Genomic DNA, 17,451 nt, shown 5'->3' on the forward strand with positions numbered 1-17,451 from the left:
AAATTCGCAAACTTAAAAATACAAATTGAAAAAAGTGTAAGTTGATAATTTAGGTAAACGAAAAAATTAGGATTGCACGTATTATTATTTGCATTGATATAATAATATTGACGACTACATTTCTGAAATTGATTTCAGACTATCGGAAATAAGTTTGCTTACCTCATCCGGGCTTAGTTCCCTTTATGGCATTCTGGAAAGTAATTCTTTTGAAAAAATATATTGGTAGATAGTTGGACGTTCTACAAAGTTTTTTGTAAATAATGTAAGATATTAAGTCTTTAAAATTTAGAAAAGATAGCTCTATCAAAAATAAGACGATTATTTTTGTTTTTACTACTGAGCAAATTGGTTTTTGTAATTTTTGTGTTGTAAAAAGAGCGTCCGATTTTTAATTTTAAAATGTTATTTTTCACATGTATAATCAATGATTGAGTAAAGTTTATTAAAATTGACCATTCGGTAGTTACTAGTACCTACAGTACTGTCAGAATTTTATTATCGATTAGTATTTTAATATTTTCTACGGTACTGTGGTTGTCTATGAAGAACGTTTGACAGATGATGTTTATTTGTCGGATTATCATTTTGTGATAATACAATAATAGAGATAAATAATAATAATAGCGTGAATAAATTACTACACAAATGGAGGATCCTCTGAGTAACTCAAGATGCAGAGGACAAACAAATAAATTATTAACGATGTCATAGTGAATATGGGCTTGCTCTAAAATGAGTTACATTTAAATTTGATAAATTGCCATCTCAATAATGGATCCACCTTCTTTGGCCGAGTCGGAAGACTCCGACAATGAGCCTCTGTCTTTACTGGCAGAAGATAAGAATACAAAGATTTCAACAAATCATCGTGTCGAAGATAATTTACTGGAATTAAAAACTCGCCCCCTAATCACCAAAATATATGAGAAGAAGAAATTTTGGCGTAAATCTGAAGCCGTTCTTGAAAAAATTGACAACGACCGTCCTCACCCTATTATCACAGATACACATATACCTGATAGGGAAGATGTGGGATATACTAACATGTTTATATCTTACGTTTTACCACCTTTGAAGTTAGATGAGCAGTTGTCAGATGTTTGGTTGGATGTCAAAACAATAAACCAGACCGGCCCGATGTCCTGTATTCTGTGCTTCGAGTGCTTTATTAATAAAAACAAATTAATAATGCACTACGTACTTAATCATAACAAACCCTTCTGCGGCACTTGCAGGTAACTCCAACATGATTTTATTTTTGCTTTATATTAAATAATTACCAATGCAATGCAAAGCTATTTCTTTAGAGCCAACCTTAGTTATAAAAGTCTTTCCATGAATGTTTATCCCAGGGCCATGCATAACATTATTTGCACTCACTCACTTGCATCAAATAAGTACCGTATGCGAACCCAAGACACTTTTCACGATAATCATTTATTATTACATCTCTGTTAAATAGTTCAGTGGGCGTTGAAATGGCGTCTTACTGAGTTAGAAGTATTGTAATGTGGTATGATTGATTGGTTGTAGATATCTGGTAGGAGACAAGCAAGCCTGGGACATCCACTGGCGCTGCCACCTGCCACTGCGCTGCTCGCATTGCACTGATGAGTTCCTGGACGAGCCCAGCCTGCGGCTGCACTACAGCGCCATCCATCGCCTCGCACACTGTCGCATGTGCAACCTTATGCTGCCTGCCGGGGACCCCTTCAGCACCCATCTCTTCAACAAGCACGCAGTCACCATCAATCAGGACGAGGAACAAGACGAAGTCTGGACTATTGTATACCCCCAATCCTGGATATTCGCCTGTCTCCTCTGCAACAAAGACAACCTTCAAAACTTCGATTTTCTTCGTCATTTCCTCTACCATCACAAATTCTCTTTGAAATGCTTAACCACCCTGGTAAACGGAAAGAATTTAGGATTCTCTGTTCTCGGAGCGAACGTCAACACATTTACTCAGTCGGCGGAAACAGATCAGAAGACAAATTACGATGTGGAGAGTACAAATAATTACACCAATTCGGGAAAAGAGTCTAACAATCACGATGACGAGAGTTATCCGTTTATGGAAGCCTTGATTCCAGAAATCAAACAAGAGATTGTAAGCGACGATGAAAACTCAAAAGATGACGAGTTCCTCAGTGAAATAAAAAGCAAGCAAGAAGTGGAAACTCTAGATCCTGGGAATGATCTGTCACTGGCCACGGAGGATTTCCTCGTCAAGTGGTCGGGGAGAGAAGATCTTGACGTTACCTTTGTGCAGTTTATTCCCATCAGAAAAAGCGAAACCGATTACATCACCCAAAACTTTATAGATCTCAATTCGGGAGTGGTGACTTCCAACAGCTTCTTGAATTACGAGAATGATAAAAAGTATGAACCGGGAAAACTGACTTGCCCAATATGCTATCCATTAAAGTCCATGCCATCGTTTTTTGAATTGGTAGAGCATGTCACGAAGCATCACGCTTTGAGATCGACTCCCAGCTATACGTGTCGACTATGTTCGATTCATTCTCAAACCCATACTGATATGCAGAAGCATGCCAGTTTTGAGGCGAACCTTTTTGCTAAGATGTACATTTGCCAGTTTTGTGATGAAGAGTTTTCATCGAGAGAGGAGGCGCGAGGCCACCTGACAGTCCACTGGAAGGAACTGAAGGTCGTGGAATGCACCAGTCCTCAAGTGGGACTGAAGTGCAGGTATTGTTCTCTGTTGTTTTGGCACGAGATAGATCGAGAACGCCACCACTGTGAGGAGCATTATGCATCATACAAAGAACACTTCTTCAGATGCAGTTCTTGCCACATGATCTTCAGTGACAAGGTACCTATTTAAATCAATAATGCAATAATTTCTTATATTATTCATTTGAGCGCCGATGTATTCTCAAGAATACGGCATCAAAATAAAAAAAAATAAAAATTTCTCTGAAGAAACTACTTATAGTAGGTTTATACTACATATCTCTACAAATATTTATGTGTCGATGATATCAAACGTAGATAAGTCCATTGAATGACTATATAAATAATAATAAAAATTTATGCTAATATAACATAACATAACGTAATAAACATTTATTATTATATCAGTATTTAGTTACTTTAGTGGTTATAAAATCTTATTATCACTGTTTATTTCATGATAAATTTAAAAATATGTATTATTTTGAACTAAGGAATTTTGATAAAATACCTATGAACTTTCGTACATTTGTTAAAACAGTGGGCCCCCACGAAAAATAAATTAAATTTTTTCTTTCCTTTAGTTTATTAAACAACAAAGTACAATTTTTTTATAACATCTCAAAAGTTATTAGAATATACTTTAACCGTTTGAGTGCCAATCGTTGATTTTCGTCGATTCGTGTTTTAACGAAGATTGCCGATTGTCGATTTCCGTCGATTGCGTCAGTCGTGTTCTGATTCGCGCGTACGTCTGTACGTAAAATTCTCATTTTTTCGAAACGCCTGGACTTCGGGATCCTCCTCCGCGTGATTCTAAACCTAATTCTTTAATAAAACACCGAAAAAATCATCGAAATCCTTGAAAATTCAAAGAATTTATGGGGTTTTAAAAAAATATATAGTTTCATAAAAAATAATCTTTTTTTGGTGGCATTTTACACGCAACTGTATGAATTTTTTTGGCACTCAAACGGTTAGTATTTAAAAATTGCAATATATTAATTTCAAACATGAAAAAAAGCTTACCACAACATTTTCAATCAAAATTTTAAATAAATCAAAATTCAAAAGACACAATGCTTTTATTTGTTTTTATAAGAAATGTACAAGAAAGCTGTCACATCACTTATTTTATCTAGTTCATGCAATAATCAAGATATAATAATAATTCCCAGAGAATACCAAAAAATCAAACGTTTTGGATTCATTTTTGCACAATGTGATTATTTCTTGGAATTGTATTTACTTACGCATACATAAGGCATTTATTAAAAAAACATTTGTGGAATTCTTATAAAATTCATTCGGTAACAGTCACAAATAATATTTATTTATTTATTTATTGACGCCCTATTGGGCTTTTAAGTACATAAAAATTACAAATTTCATTTTTAGCAACAGTATAAAAATATAATATTATATAATATGTCCGAAATAACCTGGTTTTTTCCGATAACATGAAACTAAATTAATAATACATACTAAATTATTAACCCTTCAGTACATACATCACAATTGTACAGTTTGCAATGTTTTCTGAGTATTTCAAATGCTCTATACAGTAGTCCAGAGCACCTGACCGTACATCAGAAGGTGCGGGTTCAATTCCCGTCAGCGGCATTTATTTTTACTCGGGAGATATTTTCAATTTGTATGGATATTTCAGGCCACTAATTATTGCTTACAATAATTTGTTATCCTTTGTGCTATGCAAACCTAATATAACCTAATATAATAAAAAAACCTTGTCTTATAAACATTACTTTATCATTAAAAAATAATGTAGAATTATATTGATAAAATAAATTGTTTTTGAGGTGATAAAACTAGAAACGTAATGCAAAAACACCTAATGAATTGTGATTTTAAATATAATAGATATAATGTATTTGTTGGGGGAAAAATATAATGTTTAGTTAAATTATTTTGACTGGGCAGTTTTTTTAGGCCAATGTAGAGTTTTTAAAATATTAATTTCTTACCAAACGTTTTAAACATCAATATGTTTTTTTTTATTAAAAAAATGATAGTTGCAAAATTAGAAATAAAAATAAAAAGTGCAAACACAGCGATGGAATTCCACCACAAGTTAAGAAATGTAAAAATTACTTTAGTGAAAAGAAAACTTTATTCTCAAAAAAAAATTTTTTGCAATGTCTAACAGTCTGATTTTTGGTTCTGACCCTAAAGCTCTGTTGTAACCTCTTAACCTTTTGTGTATTAGAAAGTGAGGTTATAGATGTCAATAAGAGAATTTGCTTTCTATGTCAATCTTACCAGAAATTAGAATTGTTTGTTTCATCATTACGGTGCTACATCCCTGTGTGGGATTTGGCCTCCTTGACAAATGTTCTTCACTGGCTGCCGCTCCTTGCCATTTGCTTTCAGGCCTCCGGTCCTCCGTCCTTCCCATCCTTGTTTACTATAAAAACATCAGGAAGTAAATGTGTTTCAATTTACAGATTTGGTGGGCTTCCCACGAAAAAGACGAGCACAGTTGCGCGAGTTCGGTGGAAAAAGCGGACATGTGGTTCGCCTTCAAGTGTGTGCTCTGCTGTCGCGTGTATAGCGATCTGGTCGCCCTGAGGGAACATTTCCTGGACCTGCACCCCACGTCACGGCGGCTGTACTGCGCCGTGGCGGGCTGCGTATCGCGCCCCTTCAGAATGCCCAGATACCTGAAGCAACACTGTGAGGTAAGTTTGCCAAGTGAGCAGACATGTGGTTTGGTTTCAAGCAACATCATGAGGTAAATTTACTGACAGAGTAAACACGTGGTTTGGCTTCAACCAACATCGTGAAGTAAGTTTACTGACAGAGCAAACATGTGGTTTGGCTTCAAGCAAGATCATGAGATAGTTTACTGACAGCAAATATGTGGTTTGTCTTCGAGCAACATCTTGAGGTAAGTTTACTGACAGAGCAAACACGTGGTTTGGCTTCAAACAACATTGTGAGGTAAGTTTACCGAGAGAGCAGTATTGTGGTCTGCCTCCAAGCAACATTGTGAGATAAATTTGCTGACACAGCAGACTTGTGGTACCTTCACGGAACACTGAAGAAAGTTTACTGAAGATGCAGACATTTGAAATTATTTTTTTTTACTTTAACTCCACACAGGATGCCTGAGGAAAATAATTTCCTTCTGGGCCTGCCTCATCTTTGGGGATTCTGTGTGGAGGATCTCTTTGGGGAGTGGAAAGAGTGAATGGATGAACATGGGTCTTGAAGAGATCCAAGTTGTAGGAGGGAGGAAAGATAGAGGCTGGCAAATTGTTCCATAGCTGTGCTGTAGATCTCAAGAACGAGTTGTAGAAATAACCCGTTTTCATAGGACAAATTTCAACTATGTATAAACGTTGGGAGCGCGTTTGGCATGTTTTCCGACTATATACACTATACTACACCGATGCCAAAGGGATCAATGGCGCTAGTTCCTCGAAGCATCTTCCATTGAAATATCTTCCATCTTACAAGGACAGCATTCCCACCCGACGCCTGTGCTTTAAAGATTGCAAACCGTTTGTTACGATAGGGGAATCTATCAAACGGACCGGCCGTTTCTGTACAGAGTCAAGAACTTTTTTTTAGTATTTTGGGGCTCCAGACCAGAGGTGGCTGCTAAATTCAAGAGTAGTATGTACTTACGATTTGTACAGGGTCAGCAGTTGTATACTATTACAACATGTGGGTAACTTTCAAGCATCATTGTGAGTGTATTGTAAAAATACAAATCTAACAAACAATTGTGAATTTCCAGGTGGTGCATAATTCAGAGCGCAGCACTGAGGTCCCCGGTCTGGAGGGGCTCCGCTGCGTGGAGTGCGGGAAACAGATGAGGACCGCACGCGCAGCGGCCACCCATCGCACTGTCGCACACGGCGACAAATCCACGTCCAGATTTAAATGCAGGATATGCGGTCATGGGCTGCCTTCCATACAGGACAGGTGGGTTATTTTTAATTTTTATAAATTTTTCTAAAATTAAGAAAAAGTATAATGCAACAAAGGTGGCCAAAAGAAGATGAACTAAAGAATAAATTTTCAGTTGATTTCATAAAAGATTTTTGTGTTTATATATGGAAGATGGGGACCTCACTAAACCGCGTCCAGTGCAGTCGCAGTCGCTGGGCATGTAACGTGCACGAATGGGGCCTACAGTGTTCGGAATTATGTGAATGTAGACATTCAAATAATGGAAAACTGTCGCTTTCATCAGTTTTTTTACGGCACACATGTGCTGAACCGAGTGACTCCCGATGATGTCGACTGGCGGGATAACCTCAAGACCCCACTTTGATCTCCGCCAACTCTCCTCCATAGTACGAAGAAGAAAGACTGGGGGCTCCGTTGTAACCTTTCTCTAACTCGTAAACAATGCATGTTTAATATTGAAACGGCTTTCCGACTTATTTCCTACCCCGAGGTCCTTTCTATACTATTTTTATCTCTATCGTTACCTACACTTCTTTCCTTATTGAAGCCTTCCCCACATTCAGCAAGAAGGAAGAAGATGTCACTATACTTAATTGTGTGGTCAGAGTCAAACGACTTACTGGAAATCATATTGTCTCCAAACTCGGATCCTTGTTGTCAATCTCGCAATTTCGACATTGAAATTGAATCAAACTAGTCAAATAGTGTGGCAACCGTGATATTGTGGTGTTGTGCAATTATAAAAAATAAATTGTGGTTATATGGGGTGTACACCATAGACTAAATTAGACTAGACACGGCATATTCATGTAAAAATAACCCCAACACAATTTTGGTTTGGTTCATATGCACATTTATGAAAAGGCCCACGCATTATGTCGCAATGCGAAATGGGCACTGTGCATTGCGTTTTACCTTTTGTTGGTCTATTTTGCTTCTCAGCTATGCTGGGCAAGTTCATTTTTTCAATCACAAAAATAACCGAATTCCAAATATTTAAATTTGAATTATGTCCATATTACAACACCTCTGACAACAAATTCTCCGTGGTTTCGCTTACGAGTTTGAACGCTTGTACAAGGAGTTTAAACAGAGTTGGGTTGTTAATTTCATCTCCATATTTGTGACGTACGCTACGTGGCGTTATTTTTAAAATGAATTTAACTAGACAGGGCTAATCTAGTATAATACATCAATGGTGTACACCCATGAACTGAGAATATTTTTGACAGATACTTCACAAGAGACGGGCGGTACATATGGTAAGGTTTCAAACCCTCTACCATTTAATCCCTTTAAAAACACGTTTGAATACGCTTCATCAATTGTACGTAATTTACAGTCCGTACATCGCTGTTGAATCGCCATCGGGCATTGACAATGCATGTAGCATTTTGATGAGAAAGAGGTTGCAACGAGGCTATCAGCGGTGTGCCTATAATTAGTTTATAGTTTCTGAATGAGTCAGCATTTGAGCGTCATTAAATATTTCAGGAAACTGCATTACCTAGTGGTGCACCCGGGTGTGCCGCCCTTCAGCTGCTCCGTGTGCGGGAAGGGCTACAACAACAAGTCCGCCCTCTACACGCACCGCACACAGAGTCATTCCGTCAACGTCATCACCTACACCTGCAACTTCTGCAAGAAGATCTTTAATGTGAGTTATAATCGCGGGCATACTGGCAAAAAAAGTTAACTCTTAAATCGCTGTTTTCAGAAAACAAGCTTTTAAGTTATGTACCAACTTAAAACTTTGTTTTATCAAATTAAATTAAAGTTTGTTTTGATAAAAAATAGATATGTGTTCATTTACAAATATCTGTTTCATTTGTGTCTGTTTGAATATTAATTATAAATAGTCAGTTTTTTAGTTTATTTCCAAAACATTTTTGTCATGGCAAAAGCACTAAGTTACTAGTGCTTTTTGTTTGTCACCTGACAAACAACAATTTGAAACAAGTACCTACTTGTTTCAAACTTGACTCCTTCACTTTCTTTTCAATGCACCACACATTTACATCTCGCTATTAACAATAAGGCTGTTTCTCAGTGATGTTTGGCATTGATATCACTGTCGGAAGTGTATACAGATACTTATACACACAGTTCTACAATTGTGTTGTTTGAGTCATCTTTGCTAAACTATTAATTTTATACGAAAATACATTTTAAATTTGTTTTATGATCCTCGTTGCAGAAGCGCGACTCTTACAAGGAACACCTGCTGATCCACGTGGGCCCTAGGCACGCTTGCCCGCACTGCTCGCGTGTTTTTGTGCAGCGCTCCAATATGCTGCGCCACATCCGCCTGCACACAGGGGAGAAGCCCTACTCCTGCATCCACTGCGATAAGACCTTCAGCGACAAAGGTGCATGCAATGCTCACATAAGGTTTGTTCCATCTTCTTTTTTTATGATACTTAAATAATCAATGAACAACTACTATTGAGAGTGAGAATCTTTATTTATTTATTTATTCAAGCCTTGAAGGCTTTTAAATGTACATACACATTATTATAGGTAAGTTGTACGAAGGAGTATAATAATACGTGTATAGTACGTAACATAATAAAACTGAGTATGAATGATATACATGTGTACAATACAAGCATGTAGCAATGCAAGCATATAAAGTTGTACAAAGGAGTTCAACAAGTGTATATAATAACAAGAATACAAAAATTATGTATGTAGTTACAATGAAAGTAATTACAGAGCAATGTGTAGTAAGTTTGTTGTTATTATTATAAATATAAACATGAACAGTTTGTTGTAAAGCATGTTTGTAATTAGCAAACCTTTATTATTTCCGATTGGGTTTTTTATAGAACATAGCTAAATTAATACAACAATAAAAGGTACACACAAAAAAATTTTTAGATCTGTTACAAACATTCAAATAGACTTAATTAGGACACAGTGTTGTGGCGGTAAACATCGATTGAACTACAGCCATACATCTATCCACGTTCACAGTAAAAACCGTTTTAATATCTCAACCACAGACGGCGGCACAAGGCCTATAGTGACGGACGGTAGTACGATCTTTTCCGTACAACAGTAACGTCAAGACAAATCGGCCATTACATTGAAACTGACTCGGTGTTTGGCATATTTATCATTATTATGGTGATAAAGTTTTATATCTGCATTGCGTTACTTGCTAAACGTTGTAACACTTCTGGAATTTAAAATTTAATTTTGAAAAAATATTTAAATACGGAAAAATGGTATTTTTATTTCCATTTTACGTTTTTTGTACCCCAAAATTATGAACAAATTGATTATAATATGTAATTGTGTTTTCTGTTGAAATATCTTTTTACTTATAATCTTTTAATTTCAATGTGTATAATATTCTCACAACAGCCCATATATAAAAACTCACTTTTCACACGATGTTGTTTTTTCGCATAAGGGTTCAATTAGTGTCATTCTTCTCAACCATCTCCTTCTCCCCCTCAATTCTTTCAACCTCACAATATTCCCCCATTTGGGATGCCAAGTGGCTCTGAGCAGTTGGGAATTTTTAGCCCGTCGTCCCACAGATTGGTAAGTTTTGGGAAGTAAGAGCTTCATAGATGCACGCACAGATGGCAGTGCATAGAGCTTGCGTAGAAGTCGGCAAGGCCAGTGGGAAGGCTCCCAGAGAAACTTACTGTTTCAGATTCCAATTAGCCAGCTTCTAGTTAGGTCGACTATCGAGTCACCATTATAACATGTGGATAATATGTGGAGTATTAATAAATCCCTGATTTATCTGAAAGAACCTATTATTTATAAACTCCTTTCAAGATGAGTTGGAGATCTGTTTGTACAAACACAACAGTAAGCAATTGACATAAACTGAGTGTTGTAGGATCTTGTGCCGAAAATGAAGTTCGTTATAGTAAGGTAATGGTCTACAGCACGGTTCAGTGTGGAACTTTTCTGTACAGGATCTTACAGCACTTGTTTATGTCGTTTGCTTACTGACCCGTGGGACGATGGGCTTAGTCACATTAATTTTTTAAAAATACTATACAAATAGTTATTATTGTCTGTTTTGTGATTCAGAAGTTGATGTTTGATTGTTTTTAAGGACACATACCCGGCAAGATATCAACGCTTGTGTTTACTGTGGACAAGAGTTCCTACAAAAGCAGAAGCTAAAGTACCACATGAGGAAACACACTGGACAAGGTATGAATTGCAATCAATACATTAAACAATACCTTCCACCCTCATCATCTCCCTTAGTCAATACACTTCAAGATGAAGACCTCCTAATTTCATGTCGTTTATTTTTTATTGGCAATTTTTTTTTTGTATTTTAGTTCTCCTGTACATGGTGTTCATAGGTCAAGTGTAGTAACTTCAAAAGGTATCTACATGGTAATTCTAAATAAGTAAAAAATATAAATAACTTTTTTGAAATTACATTGCTTTTTTCCCACACAAAAAGTCATACCTACCTACTAAAAATCTGTAGTGTAAGGTTGAACTTACCCGATAAATACGCCAGGAGCAAGGTTCTTAGAAAATATATATTTAACGAGGCTTGCTCATACAGTACTTTTCTTTAAAAAGAAATCTGGCTCGTGACGTAGCTCGAAATCTTGAAACTGGAGATGGTTGGTACCCGAAATAGGTTGTCACTGCGGTACAGTTACCCAAGATCGATGGGGAGGTCGGTTAGAGTGAAGGTAAAAAAAACACTGGGTCGACGTACGCGATACACGCATTACTAAGTTCCCAGGTCAACGTGCATACTGGCTCTACGTATGCTACGTGTGTGACCACGTGACGGGTGGTCTCTTGACCAGATTTGGCAGTTTTTTTTAGGTTATATTTCACTTGTCAGTATACGCAATTCGTAGCTTTGTCATGTGTTGCAATTCAGAGAGCGAATTTGAGGATGATTTACTTAGTTTATTATTTTTAAATGAATATTGTTGTAAAAAGAAAAATAAAAAAGTGAGAAGATCACTTTGGGTTCACGAAGTAAATAAACAAAGACAAACGTTCGTAGAGTTCCATTTTCTGGTAAAGGAAATAGAATCTAATCACGAACGATTCTTCATGTACTTTCGTATGAGCAAAGTGAAATTTGACGAGCTTCACAGCATCATTGAATGTAACATAACAGAAGTAAATACACGTCTTCTGAAGTCAATTCTTGGTACCAGAGAAAGACTGGCAGTTATCTACGGTACAATTGCCGTATATTCTATGGGTACAATGGGAATAATATTGAAAATAATTATATTATAGAATTTGACGGCCACCCCCTCCATCTTACACGTCCCACGCCGATCTGCACAGCGATGGAAACGTGGGTTTGCGTTGCGTGTGACAAGTGTGTTTCTAAAGCATCTATTTCCATAGAAAATGTATGGATTGTAATTAGTCCAGATATCGTAATGCGTTGCTTATGTAGCCCACTTCGACCCAGTATGATCCTACCTTGATTCTGTAAAAAAAATTGAACAGGTTTCTCAAAATTAAAAATAATTTGTTGTTTTCCAATATAATTTTATTTTTGCAAGTATTCCACAAAGATCTGGTTCCTCGGAGAAATAATATCTACAGTTCTAGACAGCAAAGGAACCGGTTCCATGTAACCGGGACAGTAATATCGACCATCTCTACCCAAAACAAAAGTTCACTTGACAGTCGGCCATTATATATATGTATATCTGCGTCTGATAATTGTTCGTTATGATTATTATTTGATTGTTCTCAACACCCTGTTTAATCTTGGCTATGATAGTTTGTCAAATGAGACTTTCAATTTGGAAAATTGACGTTATTTGTTAGACAACAAATATTTTGATATTCAACACTACGCAAGGCGCTAATAATATCATATCAACGTTGACGCCACTCGTATGGCAGTAAATTCAAATGGCTCAAATATTTTAATGTTTAAATAATGTATTTTTAGATTTGGAGACTTGTGTGATTTGTGCAAAGAAGTTTACAAATCTTACAAATTTGCGAGAACACATGAAAACTCACGATGATTCCTCTCCCACTGGCTGTCCACAGTGCGGTAAGTTGTATTTATTGTTTGTATTTAATTAAGTTCATATTTTGAGAGTCCTTGGATTGGCTTACTGTTTCATCATCACCATCATTGAAATGTTATTTCACTTTGGACGGGTTGTTTCAGAGAATATGAACAATTCTTCAAATTTCAAAGTTAATTTTCAAATTCTGTGAAAGATTTTTTCTGTTTTATTTCAGATCTGTTAAACAACTAGCCTATAATGATATAATAACAGAACTTAAATAGGACTATCAAGGACTAGAACTGTTCAAGTTCTGTCGTTATTTCAGTTTTGTGAAATAACTGGCCAATAATGATATAATAACAGAACTTAATTAGAACTTTCACAGAACCCAAAAATTTACGTTGAAATTTGATGAATTGTTCAAATTTTGTTAAACAACCCATCCTTAGTAATAATAAAGAGCCTACTATATAATTTTTTTTATATTTCCATATTGACGGCCGGCATAGTCCAGTGGTAACGCATTGGACTGCCATTCCGAAGGTCGCGGGTTCGAACCCGGCGTGCGCAAATAAATTTTATTTGATTAATTTGTGTTATTTCACAATTAATTAATTAAAATAATATATAGTATATTTGCGGCACGTTCCAGAGTGGAAGATACTACCAGTATCGCCCTGGTGTAAGACCATCATTCAGAATTGAAATGTTGCTCCAAATGGCTTTAGCCGTGTTTAGTGACTAGATCTGAATAGCCAGGTACTTCCCCACCTTCCTCTTTCCCTTCCCCACTTACCTTCAGCCTCACAACATCCCCCAATTGGGGATGCCATAGTCTCACTGGCTCCAGACGGGAGCAGTTGGGACTCTTGTGAGGTATTCACTATAAAAAAAATAAATAAAAAATAACATTTTAACATCTTCAGTGCATATTTTAAAATGCTGGAGTTTGAGGTTTTGTGTTTATATTATTTAACTGTATGAAAGAGTGTTTTTTTAAATGTGTTATAATGTTTCCATTAAAATTGTTAGGTAAAATGTTTACGTCGAAGCGCTACATGGAGCGACACCTAAGGGACAACCACAGCGACACGGCCGAGGTACACACCTGCCCTCTCTGTGGCAGGTCGTGTCCCCGCCTCACCGCCCTCAGGAACCACCTCCTCACACATTCCCCTATCAAACATATACAGGTATGTACATACTTATTCAATAAATAGTAATTAGGGTTGTTACCCGTGAAACATCACAGGATGCAACGTAACCAGGTAGGTGATTTTTATGAAAGTGAATTTATTTTGAACTTCCACACTCAGCTAATATGTTTAGTCACTAGCTTGATTAAGCTTCTATCGAATACCAAAAGATGTCACTAATGTTTCTGTAATCTGTTTACATGTTAAAAATTGCAATTTTTAATGACTGTGACTACATATGGACATTTCCAGTAGACCAAAAATACCACACAGGAATAGAAATATTCAATATTGAACGAAATAAGTACAAGGTTTAGTGCACCCTACTGTCGAATTTGGCAGCCATCTCTGGTCCGGAGCCTAAAATACCTGAAAAAAACCCTTGACTCTGTGCAGAAACGGGCGGTCCGTTTGATAGATTCCCCAATCTTAACAAACGGACTGCAATCTTTAGAGCACAGTCGTCAGGTAGGTATGCTGTCCTTGTTCTATCGGTATTACAATGGAAGATGCTCTGAGGAACTAGCGTCACTGATCCCTTCAGCACCGGTGCGTAGTTGGGATACACGCCAAACGCGCGCCCAACATTTGTACACGGTTGACATTTGTCACATGAGAACGGGTCGCTTCTACGATTCGTTCTTAGGTTCAACAGCTCGGCTGTGGAACGAACTGCCGGCCTCTGTGTTTCCTCCCTCCTACAACTTGGGACTCTTCAAGACCCATGTTCACTCCTTCCTCTCCACAAAAAGACCCTCCACACAGCATCCCCAAAGATGACATAGGCCCTGAGGGAAATTATTTTCCTGAGGACATCCTGTGTGGGGTTAATGTAAAAGAGGCAATGTTTGTATTTAGATTTTGTGGATTTTATTTTTCTTCCTTCGTCATAATATATTATAAGAAAGAATTAAATTTGTATTAACTCAATTTTTTTTTTATGAAACAATATAATTCTTAAATTTGTTTTGTTTTCAGTGTTGCGTTTGTGGAAAGCGCTACAACGGTAAGAAGAGTGTAAACAGGCATCTGCAAAAGCGACACGGTGTACAGCTGACCGACGACGCATACAGCTCCAGCTTCCACCAACTCGACCCGCGGCAATGCAGCCTTGGGCTGGACGAAGACACGCTACTGAGAATCTTCGGCCCGGAAAAAAATGTTAAACCCTTACCTTTCCAAGTCACCAACCTCGGTACACTCAAGATTAAAATTAAAACCCCACAACCGTACGCGCCGTCCAATAACGATGATTCCGACGGGGATTATAGACCCGCGCAGAAGATTAAAATTGAAAACACGGATCACAGCACTGACGAAGCAGACGTCCCTATTTCTGGACTCGATCTCGCTTCTCTCAAGACAAGGGTCAAACGAGAGACTTCCAGAAATGTCAAATATGATTTTGACTCTGCCGACGATGATATACCATTCGGCAAAATGGCCAAGAAGAAAGGAAAAATAAAATTTAAGAGGAAATTTAAAGTGAAAAGTTTACTTGTTCAACAAAGTCAGGAGAACAGATCGGACGAGGATTATGATGAGATGCCATTGTTTCCGCTTGTGGAAATCAAAAGTGAGCCAGTAGATTATGATTAAGTAGTTATTACGTTGTAATTATTATTCGGCCCCTGTCAGCAAAAAGGCAGCTATTCAACGAAAATCACAAATTTAACAAAATTTGAACAAATGTTGTCTGATAAATTTTTAATTCATCAAGAAAATGTGAATACCTATTTCAAAATAAAAATAACATTCATTTTTTACAGCGCAGTTTTGTGATATATCAAGTTTTATTGTTAGTTATTGACAGTACTACAATACAAAATACATAAACATAGGGTGATTAAGCATAATAAACATTATAATACCAACAGGTTTTTCCTTGAACAATGAAAAACGTCATAATAAATCTTTCCTCGAATGTCTCAAAATATAATAGCTGTCTTTGCTTATGATCGTGGTATAGTGCAATTATTATTATTATAATTCTCTTTGAAAAATCAATTAATTATTTTATTATTGTTGATTTGCATATTTTATTTCGTTATTTCAATCTTGTTTATAATGTTTATTAGTTGGATGTATGTATTATAAAGCGAAATGATAATAAAAATTTGATTTTTACTATCATTTCACTAAGTAATGAGGTTGTCTCCTACACTTAAATTTCATGATATTTACAAATGTATCATATTAATTAGAGAATGCTGAAGTCCGAGCTTTTAGAATTTTTTTGGAATATACCGACTTTGTATATAGTACTAAACAAACAAACAATGCGGATTTGTACAGAAAAGATCCATAATTACCAATCTTATTCTTAATAAAGATTACTTAATTTGTTCAGTGATCATAATAAAATGGGACAGATGGATTCCTACTGACATAATGTATCTTGACTTTGAGAAAGCCTGCAATACTGTTCCAACCTGGCTGTTGGCTAAACTTAAATTTCTAAGCATGAGAGAACGACTTCTCGAATGGATCAAATCCTTCCTCACTGAGAGAAAATTACAAGGTAAAATTGGCAACCAACTATCAACTGAGCAATATGTCACCAGTGGTTTCCCTCAAGGATCAGTTCTGGGTCCAGTTCTGTTTATTTTGTACATCACAGATCTGCATACCATAATGAAATCAGCTGTTTCACAGATCAGCTCACAAATACTACTAATAATAATTATGACCAATTGCAAAGCAACTTAAATGAAATATATCAATAGACAAAGGATAGGAATTCATTGAAGAAAAATGCTCTGTCCTACACCCTAAGCTTGCATACAAACATAACAGAACGCTTAAAAGCAGTGACGTTACAACAAGATCTAGGAATTATTACAAGACTTGAAAAGGGAACTGCATAATATTTGGATTGTAAAAAGGGCAAATTCAATGACATACTTAATCAAGAAAGCATTCCTTGATCTAACACTGGATATGATGTTAAAAATATGTGCGACCTCTCCTGTAATATGTTTTCTGAATATGGAGTCCATATTTTGCGAAGGATATAGATCTAATAGAGAGTGTACAGAGACGATTTACAAAAATACCAAGAGGTTTGAAAGATCGGAATATGAAGATAGACTCAAGGAACTAAAAATACCAACGTTAAAAGATAGCAGAGAAAGAGGTGGCTTGATTGAGACTTTCAAAATTGTATCTGGAAATTATTATTGGCATTCAAGAAATCTTCACCACCAAGCAAAAAGTAAGTCTCCATGGACACTCAAAAAAAAATTAACTTACAACTTTTGCATCCAATCCTAGGAAACACTTCCTTTCAAATAGAGTAGTGTATGCATGGAACAAACTTAGACAACATGTTAACAATGCTACTAATATAAACCAATTTAAAGGTCAATTGGATGCTTATTTGGACAGAAGAAAAGATTAACCACCTTTAACTTAAATTCACTCAATTTCTGTTAAACTTATTATGAAATCAGATATGAGCGCATCAGCAGAATGCTGCCTGCTCATTAAATAATACTAGTAATAATATAAACCATCAAAATACTTGCGGCCGGCCCAAAAGCGTGTGACATCACAGTGCATGCGCGGCTGTACTGCAACATTGCCATTCGAATTATGAATTGTACTACGTGTGATATCAC

General features: G+C 36.5%; 1 protein-coding gene across 1 annotated transcript; it reads left to right on the forward strand.

Moving 5' to 3' along the window:
• The first annotated feature begins 565 nt into the window (after positions 1-565).
• Positions 566-15,430, forward strand: LOC149420533 (uncharacterized). Its single transcript, XM_089636379.1, has 10 exons — positions 566-1,238; positions 1,537-2,839; positions 5,166-5,399; positions 6,464-6,651; positions 8,134-8,296; positions 8,837-9,030; positions 10,721-10,821; positions 12,566-12,673; positions 13,668-13,828; positions 14,810-15,430. Exons 1-10 carry the CDS (start codon positions 775-777, stop codon positions 15,428-15,430), a joined length of 3,537 nt encoding a protein of 1,178 aa, XP_089492505.1. The 5' UTR covers positions 566-774.
• The last annotated feature ends 2,021 nt before the right edge of the window (positions 15,431-17,451 follow it).

Source organism: Hesperophylax consimilis, chromosome 10 (genome assembly GCF_061612785.1).
Source record: "Hesperophylax consimilis isolate HC1 chromosome 10, BYU_Hcon_1.0, whole genome shotgun sequence".
NCBI classification, from domain to species: Eukaryota; Metazoa; Arthropoda; class Insecta; order Trichoptera; family Limnephilidae; genus Hesperophylax; species Hesperophylax consimilis.